This window comes from Podarcis bocagei (assembly GCF_964188305.1).
Source record: "Podarcis bocagei genome assembly, chromosome: 3".
In the NCBI taxonomy this organism is placed as follows: Eukaryota; Metazoa; Chordata; class Lepidosauria; order Squamata; family Lacertidae; genus Podarcis; species Podarcis bocagei.
The window spans coordinates 96,289,059-96,307,643 of NC_138127.1; the positions used below are offsets into that span (position 1 = coordinate 96,289,059).

An 18,585-nucleotide genomic window follows, 5' to 3' on the forward strand; every position below is an offset into this window, starting at 1 on the left:
GTGGGTCCCCAGATGTTGTTGGACTACAACTCCCACCATCCCTGACCACCGGTCATGCTGGACAGGAATGATGGGAGTTGTAGTCCAACAACATCTGGAGACCTACTAGTTGAGGACCACTGATAGACTTCCAGGTGTCTTTCTCAGACCTGCCTGGAGATGCTAGGGGTTTTAACAGAAATCTCCCACATGCAGATCTTGTGTTCTACTACAGAGTTATGGCCCTTTCCCTCTATAAAGGCATCTTCAGATGCAGATATTTTACTCCAAAGAAATGTATAAGCAGGACGTTATGACCTTCCTATCTTCTCAAGATGGTGCAACTTCACGTGGCAATTCAAGCCACAGATTCCAAAGGGGAAATCTCCACCTTTCTACCACCCTAGATTGTCCATGCAACATTAAGAAGGGCTGGATCAGGTCAGCAGCCTATTGATTTCACCATCCTGTTCTCACAACAGACAACCCATGGGAAGCCTGCAAACAGGACCTGAGTACAACAGCAAATTTAGAACCAAGTCCTGCCATACGGTTTTAGCTGCCCCTAAGGTTGCTGAATTATATCAGCTGGTCAGTGTAATTGCAGGCAAAATAGGCTGGAGTGAATGTGAGGGATGTGGAGAAGCTTGGGAGGTTGGGGAAGTGTTGCATGCAATAGAAGAAATCGCATAATTCACCAGGATAGCACAATGCAATTTGGGAATAATCACCATAGAACGTTTTTTGCGAGGGTAAAAGTGTAAATTGTTAATAGATCAATAAGTAATTTCTTGCAAGAGGAACTATTCCATCCTCGGCAAAGGAAGCAGCAAGGTTGTTAAATCAAACTCAAACTTAATATATTAACAAAGTTGAGATTAATCTAAACTGCTAAAATCCCCGGCTGCCCTAGTTAAGTTTATCTCAACTGATCATTTATTTATGATGCCATAAAAATCCAGACACTTTCCATGGTGATTGCTACTTATTTGCTCTAAGGCAACTTGAAATTGCCCAGCTAGACTTTCCAGGGTGACAACTGTGTTTTCTGCTCAAAATTTATCACTGCACAGTAATGGCAAGATCAGTCGGCTCTCATCAGGATTAACAATGCACCCGGCCAAATGCGATCATTACCATTCCTCTGACAGATTCCTTTGCAAATCTGCTGGGACTAATATATCCTCCCCTGACGTTCATATAAATTGAACTGCAATATGTTACTATCATTGATAACAATGATGATGGTTACCTCTCAAAATGGATGATACGCATCCTGGATTATGGATGGTTTCCCCCCACAGATCTATTTTGGACTGGACTCAGACTATATTATGCACTAACAGCAGAATGCATTACAACAGTAAGAACATGGCTGACCATCATTAGGCTACCCCTGTCCAGAAATGGCCATACAGAAATGGCTAGAGTTGGCACACCCTCTGAAGCCAGGCATAGGCATCCATAGCCACTGAGATCAACAATTTATGACACCCACATGCCTGCTCCTTCAAGGGAAATGTGACTCCTCCCCCAGCCCAAAGAGGCAATTTGCCTGCTCCCATATATGCAAACTATTCACCTAGAGAACCACCATCTTGTCTGGATTCAGCTTGAATTCAGTGGCCAACATCCAGCCCATTATCACCTCCAGACAATGGTTCAGTACCTGCACCGCCTCACCTGGTACTGATGCTACACAGCGATACAGCTGGTGGCCATCAGCATATGGATGGAATCTCTACTCAGATCTCCTGATGACAACTCCCAGTGGCTTCATATAGATGTTAAACAGCAAAGGTGACAAGACTGAGCTGTACAGAAAACCATGGGATAATTCCCACTGGGGGCCAAAAAACAGTCACTCAATGCCTTTGGATATAGGAGCAGAACTGCATCAAGGCAGTGGCTCCCATCTCCCAGCAGTGGTCCAGAAGTGGAGAAAAGTATCAAAAGTTGCCAAATCCAGAGCCCACGTGCCCCTCACCCATCACAGGTCATCAACCAGGGCAATTTCAGTCGCCAAATCAAGCCTGAAGCTGCAATGAAATCCAATCCAAGCACCTTCTCAGGCAACTTGGCTCCAAAATGAATATTAGCAACTGGGTAACAGTTGTCGAACACTTTGTGGTCCAGGAATGTCCTCTTAATGAAGGCGCATGCTACCGCCTCCTTCAGATCTGCTGGTACAGCCCCCTCCCACAGTGAGGCAATAATAAATCCCTTTTCAGTGTGGATGTGATATGTTCACCACAGATCAGAGCTTTAGTTCCTCTTAATGTTGTCTAGGATGCATCACACATGCATGGAAACACTTGCAACCTCAGGGCAGTCTTTGGCATTTAAGAGTTCAGGGAAATGAATCCAGTTACTTTACATTATTTTTCAGATTGGATTTGGAAGGAGGATCCTGCCTGTCAAAAGCTGTGAGGCTTTCAGTAAGAAAAAAAATGCATAGGCACCAAGTGACTGGAATATTCTAAGCAGGCCTGAATCTTAATTACAGCTCCATCCTCACAACCAAGTATATAACTCGTCAAGTTATTCAGGTGTCAAAAATCACTGCAGTAGCCAAAAGGGAAGCCCCGGTTTTTCCAAAGTGATTCAGAACCCAATCTGCAGCCTTGTTAAATCCCACTGAAGTCAGCGGGGCTAAAATGGTTTTAAATCCTTCATTTTGCTCTTAACCAATAGGATTAGTCTCTCAATGCCAAAATCTCTTCCAAAAATTGGATTGAAATGTATAAATCACTTAACCGCATTTGGAAAAAAGAAAAGAAAAGAAACAACCCAAAGAACATTACTCAATGACAGGAAATCAATTTCAGGAAAGGATAGCATTGTAATAGCCATAGCAGAAGCTGGAATCGAAACACACATAGCAACATTGCATTTTGCTGACGGTACTTACGATGTGTAGCTCTAGATAATCTCCGAGCCCAGTAGAGCTATCCACTCGCACCAAGACGGCTTCTTTCTGAACTGTGCTGAACCCTATCGCCAGTCTATCTGCTCGCGTGCTGGGCCGATCATTAGGAGGCCATGTATACGTGATCTGTCCACCCCCTTTGCTAAATATGTATGTCGTTCCCGCTGTAAGAGAGAGAAAGAAAGAAATATTAGGTAGGTGTTTTGGACTTAAACTTTTCTTTCTTTAATGTATGTTCTATAAGAAAATTAGGTTTCAGAAATATTTCAGGAATTATAGTCTCGGCACACTGACCCTCTGATAAACACCCTCAAATCTTGGTCTTGCCTTAGACATACAACACAATCTTAACCACGTCTCATCAGCAGCAAGTCCTACTGAGTTCAACAGGGGCTTACCCTCAAGTTTAGTGTCGTTAGGATTGTAACCTTAACTGCTCAACACACAAAGCCATGCTCCTAGCTCCTGAGGAACCACTGGCCTTTCGGACATTGGGACTCCAACTCCCATCAGCCCCTCCTAGTATGGTCAACTGTCAGGGATGAAGACAGCTGTAGCCCAAAAATATCTGGAGGGTCACAATTTTCCTCTCTGATTTGGAGCTCACAGGCCATTTTGTTTATTGTGCATGTGTGTTTACATGTTTTCCGTTTCTGTGAAATATATTAATAATTTGGTCTGCAGTGACTCACCCAGTCATTTAACCCATCACTTAATGCAGTAAATTTGCATGTGTGAATCAGCCTTTGGTGTTTATCAGCTGAATGTGTGAAATTACTCCACTGAAACCCATTTTTTTTAAAAAAATAAAATGTTGCGAGTTCCTGTTCTGTCAGCGGCATTTAATGAATGATGGACTACATGTCCAAGCCATCACTGCACCGAGCCATGGTCCACCATGCTTGGGTGATCCAAGCCTTTAAGTAAGGGATAGCCAATATGATGCCATCCAAATGTTGTTACTCTGAAGATGCTGAGCATTGGACCTGGGAATTTTCTCCATACAAAGCAGGTAATCTGCCACTGAGCCACAGCCCAAGAAGTCATCACAACCCCGGGCCCGTGTGACATTTGTTTGTCTGTTTATTGCATTTATGTTCTGCTTTTTCCTCCAAGTAGCTCAAGGTGGCCCACAGGGTTCTCTCCCTCCTCCTTTAACCCCCCCCCCAAAAAAAACCCCCAACAACATTGTGAGGTAGATTAGGCTGAGAGGCAGTGACTGGCCCAAGTGAACTTCATGGCTGAGTGGGGATTTGAATTCTGTGGTGTAGTGGTTAAGAGCGGTAGTCACGTAATCTGGGGAACCGGGTTCGTTTCTCCGCTCCTCCACATGCAGCTGCTGGGTGACCTTGGGCCAGTCACACTTCTGTGAAGTCTCTCAGTCCCACTCACCTCACAGAGTGTTTGTTGTGGGGGAGGAAGGGAAAGGAGAATGTTAGCCACTTTGAGACTCCTTAAAGGGAGTGAAAGGCGGGATATCAAATCCAAACTCTTCTCTTCTTCTTCTTTCCCAGGTCCTTGTCCAACACACTACATTAGGTCTTGCTTATGGTGTTCACTATGTCAAAAATAACCCTAACCATATATTGTGGCCACATACGGTAGTTTCCTGGAACCCAATAGCTAGCTGCTTTCTACCAGGTCTGCCTTTTTGCCTGTCTAAGCCAACTGTGTTGACTCAGGCTGGTAGTGCTTCCTTGGCAGAGTCTGTTGCCAATCACCTGATCCTTCCGACAGCTTCAACAGGGACTGAAGCTGGGATTTCCTGCATGAAAGTACGTGCTGCACTACTGAGCTAGGTATTTGCTCTCCAAAGCAAAAGGAGGATTTCTTTTTAAGCTGCTCTTGGTCCATTTTCTACGGCTGGTAGGCTAATATAAGCTTTGTGGGTCCGAAGGTGTTGCCAAGGCCTGTGTCTTGTTTAGGCAACAGCAACTACATGGAGAGCATTGGGGGAGGATGCAGAAAGAGAGATTTTCCCCTATTCTAAAATGCAACTTGCAATATATAAATACAGACAATGGTTTTATGGGGTTGATCAGTTTGCAGTGGACAAAATAATGAATGGAACAACAACAACTTGCTTTGATAGTCCTGTGATTGCAACATTCAATACAAAGTGTTGGTGCTGACCTTTAAAGCCCTAAACGGCAACTGCCCAGTATACCTGAAGGAGCGTCTCCACCCCCATCATAGTGCTTGGACACTGAGGTCCAGCGCCAAGGGCCTTCTGGCAGTTCCCTCACTGCAAGAAGCCAAGTTACAGGGAACCAGGCAGAGGGCCTTCTCGGTAGTGGCACCTGCCCTGTGGAACGCCCTCGCAGCAGATGTCAAAGAGAAGAACAACTACTAGACTTTTAGAAGACATCTGAAGGCAGCCCTGTTTAGGGAAGCTTTTAATGTTTAACAGACCATTGTCTTTTTATACTTTTTTGGAAGCTGCCCAGAGTGGTTGGGGAAACCCAGCCAGATGGGCAAGGTATAAATATAGTAATAATAATAATAATAATAATAATAATAATAATAATAATAATAATAATAATAATAATAATAATGCTGCAGCAAACCTATGAAAGATGCCACTGATTTGTGGGAGACACTGAACAGTTAACAAGCTTTTGTTGTTGTTGTTGTTATGGAGATGTGACTTCTGAACAGAGACCTTCCCTGTGTATTCATTGGGTTTCACATCACTAAATAAAACCTTTTTGGGGTTTATGAATGCGCTAACAAACCCAGCCAACAACCCAGGTCAACTGGATTGCATCTTCAGCTGGTCTGCATCTTCTTCCCAGATCATGGATTTTCTCACCACACATCTCAAGCAATGCATAGTGAAGCTACATAACTCATTGGTGATGCCTACCAACTTGGATAGCTTTTAAAAAGGATTCAACAAATTTACAGAGGAGAGGGCTATTGATGTCTACTGACCATGGTGGCTAGGCTGTCCCTCCACAGCTTGAGGCTGCAATGCTTCTGAATGCCAGGTGCCAGAAAGCACAGGAAGTCAAAGCACTCTTGTGTTTGATTCCTTTTTGCTGGTTTCCCACAGGCATCTGGTTGGCCACCATGAGAACAGGATGTTAGACTATTGGCCTGATGCAGCTGGCTTGTCTTGCATCCTTAAGAGCAAAGTAGCATCTCTTTGCAGTTGCATTAAGCAGGCTGCTGGGTTTAAACCTCAAGATTCTGTTGAGTGGGAATGAAAGATCTCCATCTCCATAGTCTGGTTTGATCACATTTTTTGGGATGGTTGGTTTTGTTTTTGTTTTTTAAAAAAACAAGTAGCTTTCCAAAACCCCATGGCTAGAGTTTCAGTGATCATACTTGGAAAATTGTATCTGAGAAGCAAAACCTAGCCTATGAAAACTCATTCTACCCATATTAAGCCAACCAAAAACCAAAGAAAGCAGCCAGGGCACTCCCAGCAGGGTCGATTGGAGCAGTGGAGCCGGTGCAGCTTTTGAAGCCTTGCTGACTCTTGCTGGTCAAGGTGGAATGTGGTGAGGTGATTTCTCATCCATCTTTACTGCAGGCACGGCTGGGGTGGGTTTGGGTGGAGCAGACAGGTCTTTGGATCCCACTGATTCAAATACTGCCATGAAAAGTCCCATTTTGGGGGCTTCCCACTGGCTACTGCAGGTGGGAGGATGAGCAGCTGTAGATTACTACAAGCTTTGGCTGGAGGTTGAGTCTCTGCATGCCTCCCCCCCCCTTGGCATCAGCTGTGCTCCACTTCACCCACAGGAACCAGCAGAGAGGCAACTTTGCTGCATCCTAACACCACCAGCCCAGCTGGGAGTAGGCCCCTGTGAATTCATTAGGATTTATTTATGAGTACGTACTATTAGGGTTGCAGCCTTAATCTTTAAGGTGGTGCAAGGCTCCTCCTTTTAACATACTTCATGTTTTCAACAGGATATTTTAGGTAGGATTTATTTTATTTTTAAAATCTTATTGGCCTCATTTTTTTATTTTTTTATTTACTTATTTATTTTTACTAGGAAACTTAAATGTTGTAAAATATGTGTGGTTTTTAAGAAGAAGAAGCAGCAACTTTTTGGAGAAACCAGTTTTAAAGATCATCAAAAGTTTTGAAGTGAACCACACATTAACATTAAAACACACATGCCAGAAGACCGTCCAGTGTTCATTAACCGGAGGCTGAGTTATTACTGATTTAACTGGTGTTTTGTTTGACAAATGGGAATAATGACAAATGGCTGGTGTTACAGTGTGCTTGGTTGCCTTATTATGCCTGAAATCATTATCATTTCCGCTTTTTAATTGCTTGTCTTGCTTTACAGTTGTGCTGCTGGATCTATCAGACTTGTGATTATAAATTGTTGTAATTGTGCATTGCCCAGACAAGCCTACTTATGCACCAACTAATAAATGCAATGAATGAATGAACGAATGCAGATGCACTATCATGTTGGGATTGGATATCTCAGCTGGTTAGCAGAAATGACTGTCGGCTACCAAGTCCTGCTGCCACAGTCAGTGGAACCACGATTCCAGCATTGTCTACTTATGAACTGGACCTCAAATATCTTCCTCGATCCCAAGTCTGTTTCCTGAGATCCTTAAAGACAAAAGGATGCGCTCCAGCCCTGAGATAGAAACATAATAAGGGCCTGTTGCATCATACCATCTGGTCCACCAACCCAGTTCTCACAGATGCCTATGAGAAGCCTACAAACAGGACTCAATAAAAAAGCCCTATCCATGCCTGTGGTTTCTAGCAGAGTGCTTCCAACAGACTTAGACTGGCATGTACAAACTACCAACCTGTCTGTCCATCCATCCTTCTCTCTGCTGTATCTTTTCAATCGGAAAGCCAAGTTTAACGTTCATAAACTTTTTTAAAAATCAAGAAATTTTGAATACACATGAAAAGGCTCAGGAGTGCCAACTTGGCCCTGCGACTGTGGGTGCCCGGGGCGGTGGGTGCCATGCATGGCCCTGGCACCAAAACTTCTGGGTGCCTGGCCCTTTCATGGGGAATTTTGTGGGTGCTCAGGCACCCAGGGGCCCAGGGAGTTGTCAGGCTGCAGAGGTCATGGGTACTGAAAATATTATGATTCTTTAAAGAGCATTATTATTATTAGGAGTAGCAGTAGTGTTTTTTAAAAACAAAAAACATACACAATGACCAAAGCAGGTGAGTGTGGTCTTTAGAATCTCCATCCTAACTCTCCTAGCAACAGCAAACTAAAGTACTGTAGCAAAAGGGGGGGGCTCAGGGGTCTTCAGGATGCTCAAGGGGACCTCAAAGTTTGTGGGTATACAAAAAAAAATTTAAAAACTTCAAAACAAAGTGGGAAACCCCTCTTCCCCCCCCACTCCCAAAATGTGAGCCCTAGATCAAGGGTAGCAAAACTCATGCCGTCCAGATGATGTAGGCCTACAGTTCCCATCCTCCCTGACTATTGCTGGCTGAGGTTGATGATAATTGTAGTCCTGGAAGACACCAGTTTGGAGAAGTTATCCCAGAGCAAAGAGGGCTTGGCTGCCAGCAGCGTTGAACAGGAGCACTCCTGTTAGTGGGCGAGGCTATATATTGCAGTTTCAAACAGCACGGCTCCAACTTGTATCACACAAGAATGCTAGCTGCTGCTTAAGGAATGTCATGTTAGCCTACTCTCAGCCACCACTATTTTATTTATTTATTTATGGTCCAGACGAGTCACTCGAGGACAGTGGGTGAAACAGTCTGGAGATACAAATATGGGCTGTCATGTGGTTAAGCCTCTCCGCTGCCTCCCAATTGCCATGAGCTCTTTGTCTGAAGTGTCACAATAAATGAGCTACAAGCTCCTCGCCTCCATTTTGGGCGTCGCTCTACGCATAGCATTACCAAATGCAGCTAATTGATTTTGCAACCAGGCAGCTTCTTATCATCTATTTAGTAGCTGTGTTGGTATTCATTCATTCCCTCTCTCCCTCTCTCTCCCCCTCTCTCATGCCTTTTCCTTTTAAAACTCTAGGGGAAAGAAGTGTAACAAATGTGACATCAATAATCCGGTTTGACTGCACCACAAATCTCTTGACCTGCCTCTGGATGGCAAATTGCCAGTGCGCATCCCTTGCAAGCAAACCTGTCAGCCCCTTTTAAACTCCAAGGACAAGGAGAGTGCTTGATAACCCCCCCAGGCACCTAAGGGATGCACTCACATGTAGTGGACAATTTTATGTGGTCAACATCACCTTCCAAATCAGGCCAGGGTGGGGCAGCCTCTAAATCTGTTTCATCATGATGGAGATGACAACTGCGTTCAAAGGCAGGGAACAAGATTTGTTCCAGATCTCTGTGTTGCAAAATCTTTCCTCTTCACTTTCCTTCTTGCTGGGCATTCCAGTCGCACTCGAACCATAAAGTGCTATGATGCTGCTTTAAACAGTCATGGCTTCCCCCAAAATAATTGCAGGGGGCTGTAGTTTGTGAAGGGTGCTGAGGGTTGTTAGGAGACCCCTATCCCCCTAACAGAGCAACAGTTCCCACAGTTCGGGGGCACACGGGACCATCAAAGGTACCCCATCAGAAGACCTCAGTGATTGAAGCAGGGCATAAGGAATCAGGGATAAAGGAATTAAGATATTTGGGGCCCAAGTTGTTTAGGGCTTTGTGAATTAGCACAATAACTTTGATCCTGCCCTGCTTGCAAACTTGTAACTAACAGAGCTCTTTTGGTGATGGAGAGACAGGTTGCCAATAGCCTGCTCCTGCAAGCATCCAGACCAGACACAAGGGCAGTCCCAAATCAAGAGTTACAGTCCAGAGGTTACCCAGGCATGCATGGACTGCTGTGGTCAGGCTGTCCTGGAAAGCCACACTATCTATGGGTTAGAGGAATAGCTTGGCATAATAGAGATACCTGAAAAGCAATCTGATATAGAATTAAAATTCTCCTCCCCTCCTGCCCACTTTCTTTCAAAGGAGCTTCACTTTAGCTATGCTCTTTTTGACTCCCTGCCCACCCCTCCCATGGCCCAAACACCAGCTGAGATTCAGAAAACGGTCTAATTAATCTGCGTTGATGAACACTAGACCTGCCTTTGTCTAATCCACAAAGCCACTGTTAGTTATGCAAAAATGGGCTATAAGTCATTTGAGAAGAGGCTCCTTAGTGTTTGTATTTCAGGAAAGGCAAATATAATAATGCAAAATTCATTACTCAGGGACCAAACAGTAGTTTAATGTCCAGCTCTCCCCATTAACTATTAAAGCAGACGAAGAACCAAAACAATTGTTCTAATAAAGCGCTGGGCTTGCTATCAATTTCAGATCTGCAGAGCCACAATGGTGTGGGTGGGTGTGTTTGTGTGTGTGCCCACATCTTAGTCCAAATTTCCTTCCAAAAGTATAATCACTGAAACCAATGGCAAAACTCCACCCACCCGCACGGCTACTGAAGCAAAGCTGAACTGTGTCACAGAGTTACAAGGGCTGTTAACAAGCCCAAAATCCCTAACTTGCTGCCCTTAACAATCGTATCCTATTCTTAAAGCAACCTTGCAGATGCCGTGTATTCTTTGAGAAGGGATACCAGCATCCTAAGACAGCTTGTTCTGATCAATGCCAGCTCCAGGGTTTGGGGAATTTTCAGTATATATTGCCACCAGTGACCCCCTTATTCCAGTGGTCCTGCTACCTCTATGCCACTGTCTCTACCTGCTCTCTGTGATGGCCTGGGACTCGGGCTCAGACTCAGAACCAGAGGAGTCTCAGGCGGCATCGGAACCAAGTCTGGGGCCTGATTCTGAACAGCCCCAGTCTGCACAGGTTCCCCTACAACAAGCACCAGCTGGGCTGAGTCAGGGGCCTGAGCCTGCCCTGGCTCCAGATGTGGGGATTACCTCGTTGCCTTCAGCTGGGCCATCACTTACAGCTGCTCCACTACCAGTTGAGTCAGGAGAGGCTGAGGCTGAGGCAGTCTCAGCGTCTAGTAACCCACTGACATCTCCCAAGCTGCAGAGACTAAGGTCTGAGAGGAGGAGAGACCTGAGTACTCACAGGAGGAGTGCTCGCCTTCGGGAGAGACAGGGAGGTGAGTCACTGGGGAATCAGGGCCGGCTGTTACCCCGACAAAGATAAAAGGCTGTCGGACCCTGCCCCAGGTTGCGGGAGCAATGTTGCTGTTTGCTAGAACCTGCCTGAGACCCTGTGCCTGACCCTGCCTCGGCCTGTCGGACTGACTCCTCGCAGAACCCTTGGATTCGGGACCGGACCTGGACTGCGTTGCTCAGGTTACCCCCGGGCCCAGCACACTCTCTTTTCCTGTGCCCAATCCACACATACTCAACCCAGCTGATAGCACTGCATGCCAAAAGCACATGAATGTCTAAAAAATGCTCCACCTGTGCTAAAAACCAACACCCCCAAACTCAGGATGGATAAATCTGTTCTAGTCCATAACAGTTTCTCTCACAAGTCATGGGATCATAGAGTTGGAAGGGACCCTGAGGGTCATCTGGAATTGTCCTGTCTTGCTTCCACAGCAGGAGTGGTCAGCGTGGTGGAACATGCCTAAGGGATTCCACTCCAGATATGCATAGGGCTTAATCCTTAGCCTGTTCTTCTCCCGAATATATCCTGCAAGGCAGTGGAGGTTTAGAATAAGAGTTTTCCTTCTCCTAGAAGGGCTACCTTCCCAGGTTGACGAGCCCCATCTGCCCCTCACTTCCCTCTACAGCATTTGCAAGAACCACCTTGTTGACTATTGGACACCTATTGGCCTAATTCGCTTAATCCACTGGAGTCTCTCTGCTGTCATGGCTTACTGAGCCCCAATCAGTTCCTCATTTTTCCAATCTGAAATTCAGTTTTCCGCATTTCTGTAGCAAATTTGTATATATATTTTTTAAAAAGGTCCTCGTGGAAATTCGGCATTTTAGTCACATTTCTCCTAATAAACGCATGTATGTATAAGGTTTTAACTAATATCAACATTCCCCCCCCCAAAAAAAAACACACACCATGTTTCCTAAGAATAAGGGGTTTTGTATGTTATTTTCACTAGCATAGTCATTATTATATACACTTTCAGCTATTATATATATATATATTTGTAAATACGGTGTGCTTGGAGAGCTGCGGCACAAAGATTCAGAAAAGCGAGAATTTTGAAGGGCGGCTGAGTTTCATCTCTCGTATTATTTCAGAAAATGCAAGTTTGACAGATTCGCCTTAACATAAGAAGTGAATCAAATTTCTTCCCCCAAACCCTACTTCTGAGTAATTCTGCATAGGAATGATCCAGTCGCCAGACTATTCCTGCCTGGATTGATACAATTCCTTTGGACAATTTCTTCTGCTAGCATGGCTTTCCCTGGTGGCTTGTTTCTGTACAAAATCCCAAAGCAAGTAGCACCCTTCCTTCTATAGCCTTGTTATATATACGGGAGAAATGATGTAATTATCTTCTACCCAAATCCGAAGACTGCAGCAAAATGCCATGTGGGAGCCAACATAAAAAAAAAAGTCCACTCCATTTATAATTCTATTAACGGCAACAAGGAAAAATGTGTCTTTCTTTGAATACTTGCCAAGGCATCAGATGGAAATTAAAAGTCAAACATCTATAAATAAGGGAAGATCTCATCCCTCCTACATTCTCTCCACCGTACTGTCAGTTAAGGATAAGTTTATTGAAGATGTGGTAATTTTTCTTTGGCAAAAACTATGTTATTCTCTCTCTCTCTCTCCCCATGTGTGTGTTTCTGCGCACACATACACATGTGTGGACACAAATACGTATATGTGCTTTTCACAAGTGAAATTGAAATATTGCATTAGCAACTGCCTAATTTCATTCTCGCCTTGGAAATTTAGGGACTTCTGCTTGCATATTGACTGAATTGCCTATTAATATAAATGAGTGTTACACGCCAGGGACCAGAAACACTTGCAATGCCTACCGATTCGTTCCTCATGACTTATTAATTGCACCAGATGCTGAAGGAATACAGTTAAGGGGCTGGCCGGCACAGCCGAAGGGGCAAGCAGCAGAATGCGGCGCCAGGAACCCAGTTCGGATCTTACCAAGTCTGATAGCAAACAAGTGACTCCACCATCTGTTAATAGTCTACTTGAAATGGCTAGGCAGTCCCACTTCGGGGAGTGTAGAAGCTCCACAGAAACACCTGGCAAAACTGGGGTGTTTTGCAAGCCAAACAAATGCTACTTCAAGGAACTTTCAAGCTTTTCTAGCAAAACGAAGTGGAAGTTGAGAAGTAGCACTCCCTGCTCCCAACTGATCGTAGAGTAATTGCCATGCAACCTTAGGCCAGCTCATCATAGCCACTTGAGCCAATTCACACATATTTGTTTGGAGTGGCACTGTGGGTTAAAGCACAGAGCCTAGGTATTGCTGATCAGAAGGTCAGCGGTTCGAATCCCCGCAACGGGGTCAGCGGTTCGAATCCCCGCAATGGGGTGAGCTCCCGTTGTTTGGTCCCTGCTCCTGCCAACCTAGCAGTTCGAAAGCATGTCAAAGTGCAAGTAGATAAATAGGTACCGCTCCAGCGGGAAGGTAAACAGTGTTTCCGTGTGCTGCTCTGGTTCGCCAGAAGTGGCTTAGTCATGCTGGCCACATGACCCGGAAGCTGTATGCCGGTTCCCTCAGCCAAAAAAGTGAGATGAGCGCTGCAACCCCAGAGTCGGTCACGACTGGACCTATTGGTCAGGGGTCCCTTTACCTTTACCGTTAAGATGTACAGGAAGACAGGAGTGCCTGGCGTGCTTTGGTCCATGGGGTCACAAAAAGTCGGACACGACTAAATGACTAGACTAAGATGTTTTGTGTGTTTGTTTAAAATTGTGTCTAGCAGCCTACAAAAGTAGGTAGATTGTTGCCAACGTTTTAGTGCACTCACTCTTTATATTCATATTTTCAGAGATAAGACTTTGAAGCTGACTTTACTCACTTGCTCGGGAGTAAGCTCCATCAAACTCAGTAGGGCTATGCTACAAAATATATAATTGTTAGTTTTGTCAGTTTTCCAACCTTAAATTTAGTTCTCCCACATTAAACCTCTAGAGCTTCAACTCCCCATCCCCTTTTCTAATAAGCTCACTTTTCACCTTCTAAACCCCGATTTCCAAAGCCGCTTTCATATTCTGCAGCCCCACTTTGCACTCATTTGCACTCAAATCTCTGCTGCTATTTAAAACCATTATTTCCCCCTTAGTGTCACTCTACTCATGCTTTACTCAAACCCTTGTCATTGTTTAAAGCAGCCCCTTTTGTCTCCTTAAGTGTCTCTTCCTTCTCACTATACTAAAATGTCTCCCTCTTCCATTCCTCAACTGCCTCGTGTGTTGGAGATAAAGGATGCAGAGTCTCAAATACTCCTTTTTATGAAGGCTCTTTATTCGAACCTCTACCGTTGTTTAAAGCCACCATTCCAACTTTACTCAAACTTCAGCTGTTGTTTTAAACCATCATTTCTTCCCTCTCAGTGTCTCTTTCTTCTCACCTCCATGCCATGTCCACTGCTGCTATGCAACTTGCCTTCACTCCAGCCAGACTTCATGCAAATCCAGGATTGGGATGCAGCACTACAAATCCTCTGATGACATTCTTACATTTTTATTATATAGAGAGATACACACACTTTACCCTAGTCTGTGCGGTTTTTTTTTTACACCTTCCTTGACTGACGAACTGCATTGCAAAATTCAGAGAAGTGCTGATTTTGAATGGTTTTCAGAAAGTCAGAATTGGGTAGATTCACCTTTAAACGGAAGCTGGATTGAATTTCTCCCCATCCCTATTAACTTCCAAGTAGACATGTATAAGGGACGCGGGTGGCGCTGTGGGTAAAACCTCAGTGCCTAGGACTTGCCGATCGCATGGTCGGCGGTTCGAATCCCCGCGGCGGGGTGAGCTCCCGTCGTTCGGTCCCAGCTCCTGCCCACCTAGCAGTTCGAAAGCACCCCTAAGTGCAAGTAGATAAATAGGTACCGCTTTATAGCGGGAAGGTAAACGGCGTTTCCGTGTGCTGCGCTGGTGCTGGCTCGCCAGATGCAGCTTCGTCATGCTGGCCACGTGACCCGGAAGTGTCTCCGGACAGCGCTGGCCCCCGGCCTCTTAAGTGAGATGGGCGCACAACCCTAGAGTCGGACACGACTGGCCCGTACGGGCAGGGGTACCTTTACCTTTTAGACATGTATAAGAGTGTGGTACATACATTCCAGCACATACATAAACCAAAGCAAAGACTATCTGTTAAACACAAACACAACAACTTTCAGACAAAGTCCAAGAGAGATAGGGAATATGGAGCAGAGAACCCATAACCGGCCCATTTGAGATCTATGTTCTTAGTAAGCTGTGAATGGAGCGTTTGCAGGGGATACAATGGAAAAGAGGAGGGGAGGAGGAAGTAGGCAGGATCTCTGTAGCTTTGATCAAAGCAGCTGAAGAAATGAAATGACTTTGCTAAAGAAACCCTGAACAGAGCAAGAGTGCTCAAAATGTGTGACTTGCTTTGAGTGTGTCAAGAGAAACAAATACTTATAGTGCTGGAAACACACACACAGAGACACACGGTTCTTCCTTCAGACTTGTGCTAACAACAGCAGCAGCAACAACAACAACAACAATAGCAACAACAATAACAACAACTCCTCATCAAGAACACAATGTCCACCATTCAGAAGGATGACAAGAGCCAATATTATCCCTACACACAGAGACACAGGCACTTGCTTCGCCAGCTCCATTAGTCGTCAGGACAAGCCGCTGAATTCTTTTAATTGCTGTCAGGTAGGATTATATCACCTACCCTAAATAAGCACTCTGGTAGAGCCCTGCTCAGCCATTCACAATTCATTTGATTTGCAGAGCAATAACTGAGGAAACAGAGCCTTTAAATTCACGACGCTAAAGTTTCCTCATCAGCATCGCGAATAAATTCCCCACTGAAAATTCATGGGCTGGGAAATCAGGGGTGCTGAATGGCCAAATCAGCATTCTAGAGACATTGAAGAGGGTCTGAAAGATGTGGAAGTTTTTTTCCTAAGAACGACACCAAGCAGTTGTTGTTGCCTTTTACCAAAGAAGGGGGCGGATTGGAGCATAAACTTCTGGTCATGGTTTTTGAACTTTTGAACTTTAAAGAATCTTATCCCTCTTTAAAAGCTGCTGAAAGTCGGCATAATAATCCTGAGTGAGATGGTCCAATGGTCTGGCTCAGTATAAGGCAGCTTTCTATGTTTCAACTTGCTGAGGAGCTGCTGCAAGTTGTAGAGGATTCTGGGACATTTTTAAGGGCACACACTCTGTTAACATTGGAGTACTCCAGTGCCCAGCATAAACATGAGGTTTGTTCACACATTACAAATACATACATACATGCAGGACCTGAACTCAGTTTCAGCACCTCTCAGGTAGGCTCCATTGCCACTGTATTTTTTTAATACATTTTTATTGGTGTTTTTTTTAAAAAACGTATCATTTCCAACAATCATTTAATATAACTTCTTGTCTTCTACATTATTTTAGACTTCCGTCAACAACTTCTGAAGATTTTCCGTTTTTTATCACTTGTTCTGCATTTCTTAATTTCTCTATTACAGTGCTACCTCAGGTTAAGTACTAAATTCGTTCCGGAGGTCCATACTCAACCTGAAACTGTTCTTAACCTGAAGCACCACTTTAGCTAATGGGGCCTCCTGCTGCCGCCGTGCCGCCAGAGCACGATTTCTGTTCTCATCCTGAAGCAAAATTCTTAACCTGAAGCACTATTTCTGGGTTAGCGGAGTCTGTAACCTGAAGCGTATATAACCTGAAGCATATGTAACACCACACTGGCTCTCAGACTTGTGCCTAGAGATCATGAGACAAATGTAGTTTGGATGAACCCCTTGTTATGGCGAAACCCACAGATAAGCTTCCCAGGAAGCCCAACCTCACAGCGGACCCTGCCTGAAAACCGCAAGCTCACCACTGCAAAATAATCCCATAGGGCGAACGATGGACCATCAGAAGAAAAACAGATTTGGTGACATTTGGAACTTGCCGGCAGTGGGCCCGTTAAACCGCGGAATGGAACAGAGAAGTTGCCAGCTTCCCCACCCCCCTCCTCCCCTTCTGTGATATCAGATCACTGATTCCTCTCCTTCTTCCCTCCACCCTCTCTCCAAATTCTAGCTTGGCACATGCAAAAAAGTGACATGCTGTGTCATTATGGTAATTGCTATCATTCTGCTTTGGAAAAGATTTATCCCGCTCTTTTTGAGTGACAAGCTAACTGCCGGAGTCCAAGGAAGGAGATCAGAAGTGACAAATGAGTGTATTATGCTTTGAACTATTTGTTTTTCATAGTCCCGGTAATTACTGAGCATGGACCGGCCTCCTCGCTGAAGCCCATAATAGTGTTCACTGAAATGAGTACACTGTTGTTGTTGTTTTTATCCACAGTAAAATTGATATATACTCCACATTTTATCCATCAGCCCAGCATGCTGTTTTTGTTTTTTTGTTTTTGTTTTTTTGCCTGTGACATGACACAGAATAAAACCAGACTATGCCAGGCCTATCACAGACCTCATTATAATGAACAATGAAGTCTCTGCCCTACATTTAGTCAGTTCGTTTGGCTTGCATAAACCAGGTATCATATACTTTCTGACTGACAGCAGCTCTCCCCCCCCCCTCAGCTTCTTGGGGCCAAACTACGTGTGATGTTTGTTAAGCAGCATGTCATGGAGTGCAAGATTCGTCTTCAAACATGGCCAGTTTGTGGCCACCTGATCAAGACTCTGGCATGGGAATCTGCTCCCCGCTGCCCCGCAATGCAATCTTATTCCAGACCCCTCCTGAGCCTGCAATCTGCCTTCAAAAAAGTGGGTGGGAGTAGATTTCTGTCACCTAAGACCCACTTCATACATTGCTTTATTCCACACTTAAAACAGCTATGTAGTTAAAGTGTGGAACCCCCCCCCCCCAAAAAAAAATACTTAAGTGTGCATATAAAAAAGTACGATTGAGGCCACATTCACACCATATGTTTAAAGGACTATTATACCATTTTAAAATGTCATGGCTCCCCCAAAAGACTTCTGGGAGCTGTAGTTTCTTAAGAGTGCTGAGAGCTGCTAAGGAGACCGCTATTCCTCTCAGTTCTCAGAGTGGTTTAACCATCAGTCTCTCTTCCCAGGGAACTCTGGGAATTGTATTTCTGGGAGGAAAACAGGGGTCTCCTAAAAACTCTTGCCACCTCTAAGTACAGCTCCCAGAATTCTTTGGGGGAAGCCACGACTGTAGGCGTGGCCTACCCATGAGGTGTGGTTAAGCCTCAGGTGGTGGAAGCCCCTGAGATGGCACCCTGCCAGTGGAGAAGCAGCGCCAACATTGGTGCCTATATCTTGTGAGATCTTGTGAGTTGTCTCTTGCCAACATGTAGATATCATGGCAAAAGGGACAGTGTTGTAGCTGACTGTGGGAGCGGGGCCAATGGCACAGCCCCATCCAATGGATGTCACCATTAGAATATGAAGGGGGCTTCCATCGTCAATGAAGTTTGCCTAATATGAAATTCAATGGAAGTTTGGGTGCTCTTCCTCAAGCAAAACATCTACTGGAATTTGGAAGGAAGGTAAAACAGTGTAAGAATCTCATAAAATAAAATAAGTGCAGAGTGGAAGACTAGGATGGTATTTACAC

General features: G+C 44.8%; 1 protein-coding gene across 33 annotated transcripts in view; it reads right to left on the reverse strand.

Moving 5' to 3' along the window:
- Positions 1–18,585, reverse strand: part of NRXN1 (neurexin 1) — a 1,024,248-nt gene that overhangs the window by 241,704 nt on the left and 763,959 nt on the right. For all 33 annotated transcript variants that reach the window (XM_081188376.1, XM_081188372.1, XM_081188367.1 and 30 more), the window contains one exon: positions 2,891–3,072. In XM_081188376.1, the coding sequence (XP_081044502.1) occupies positions 2,891–3,072 (182 nt within the window). The remainder of the gene's footprint in view (positions 1–2,890; positions 3,073–18,585) is intronic.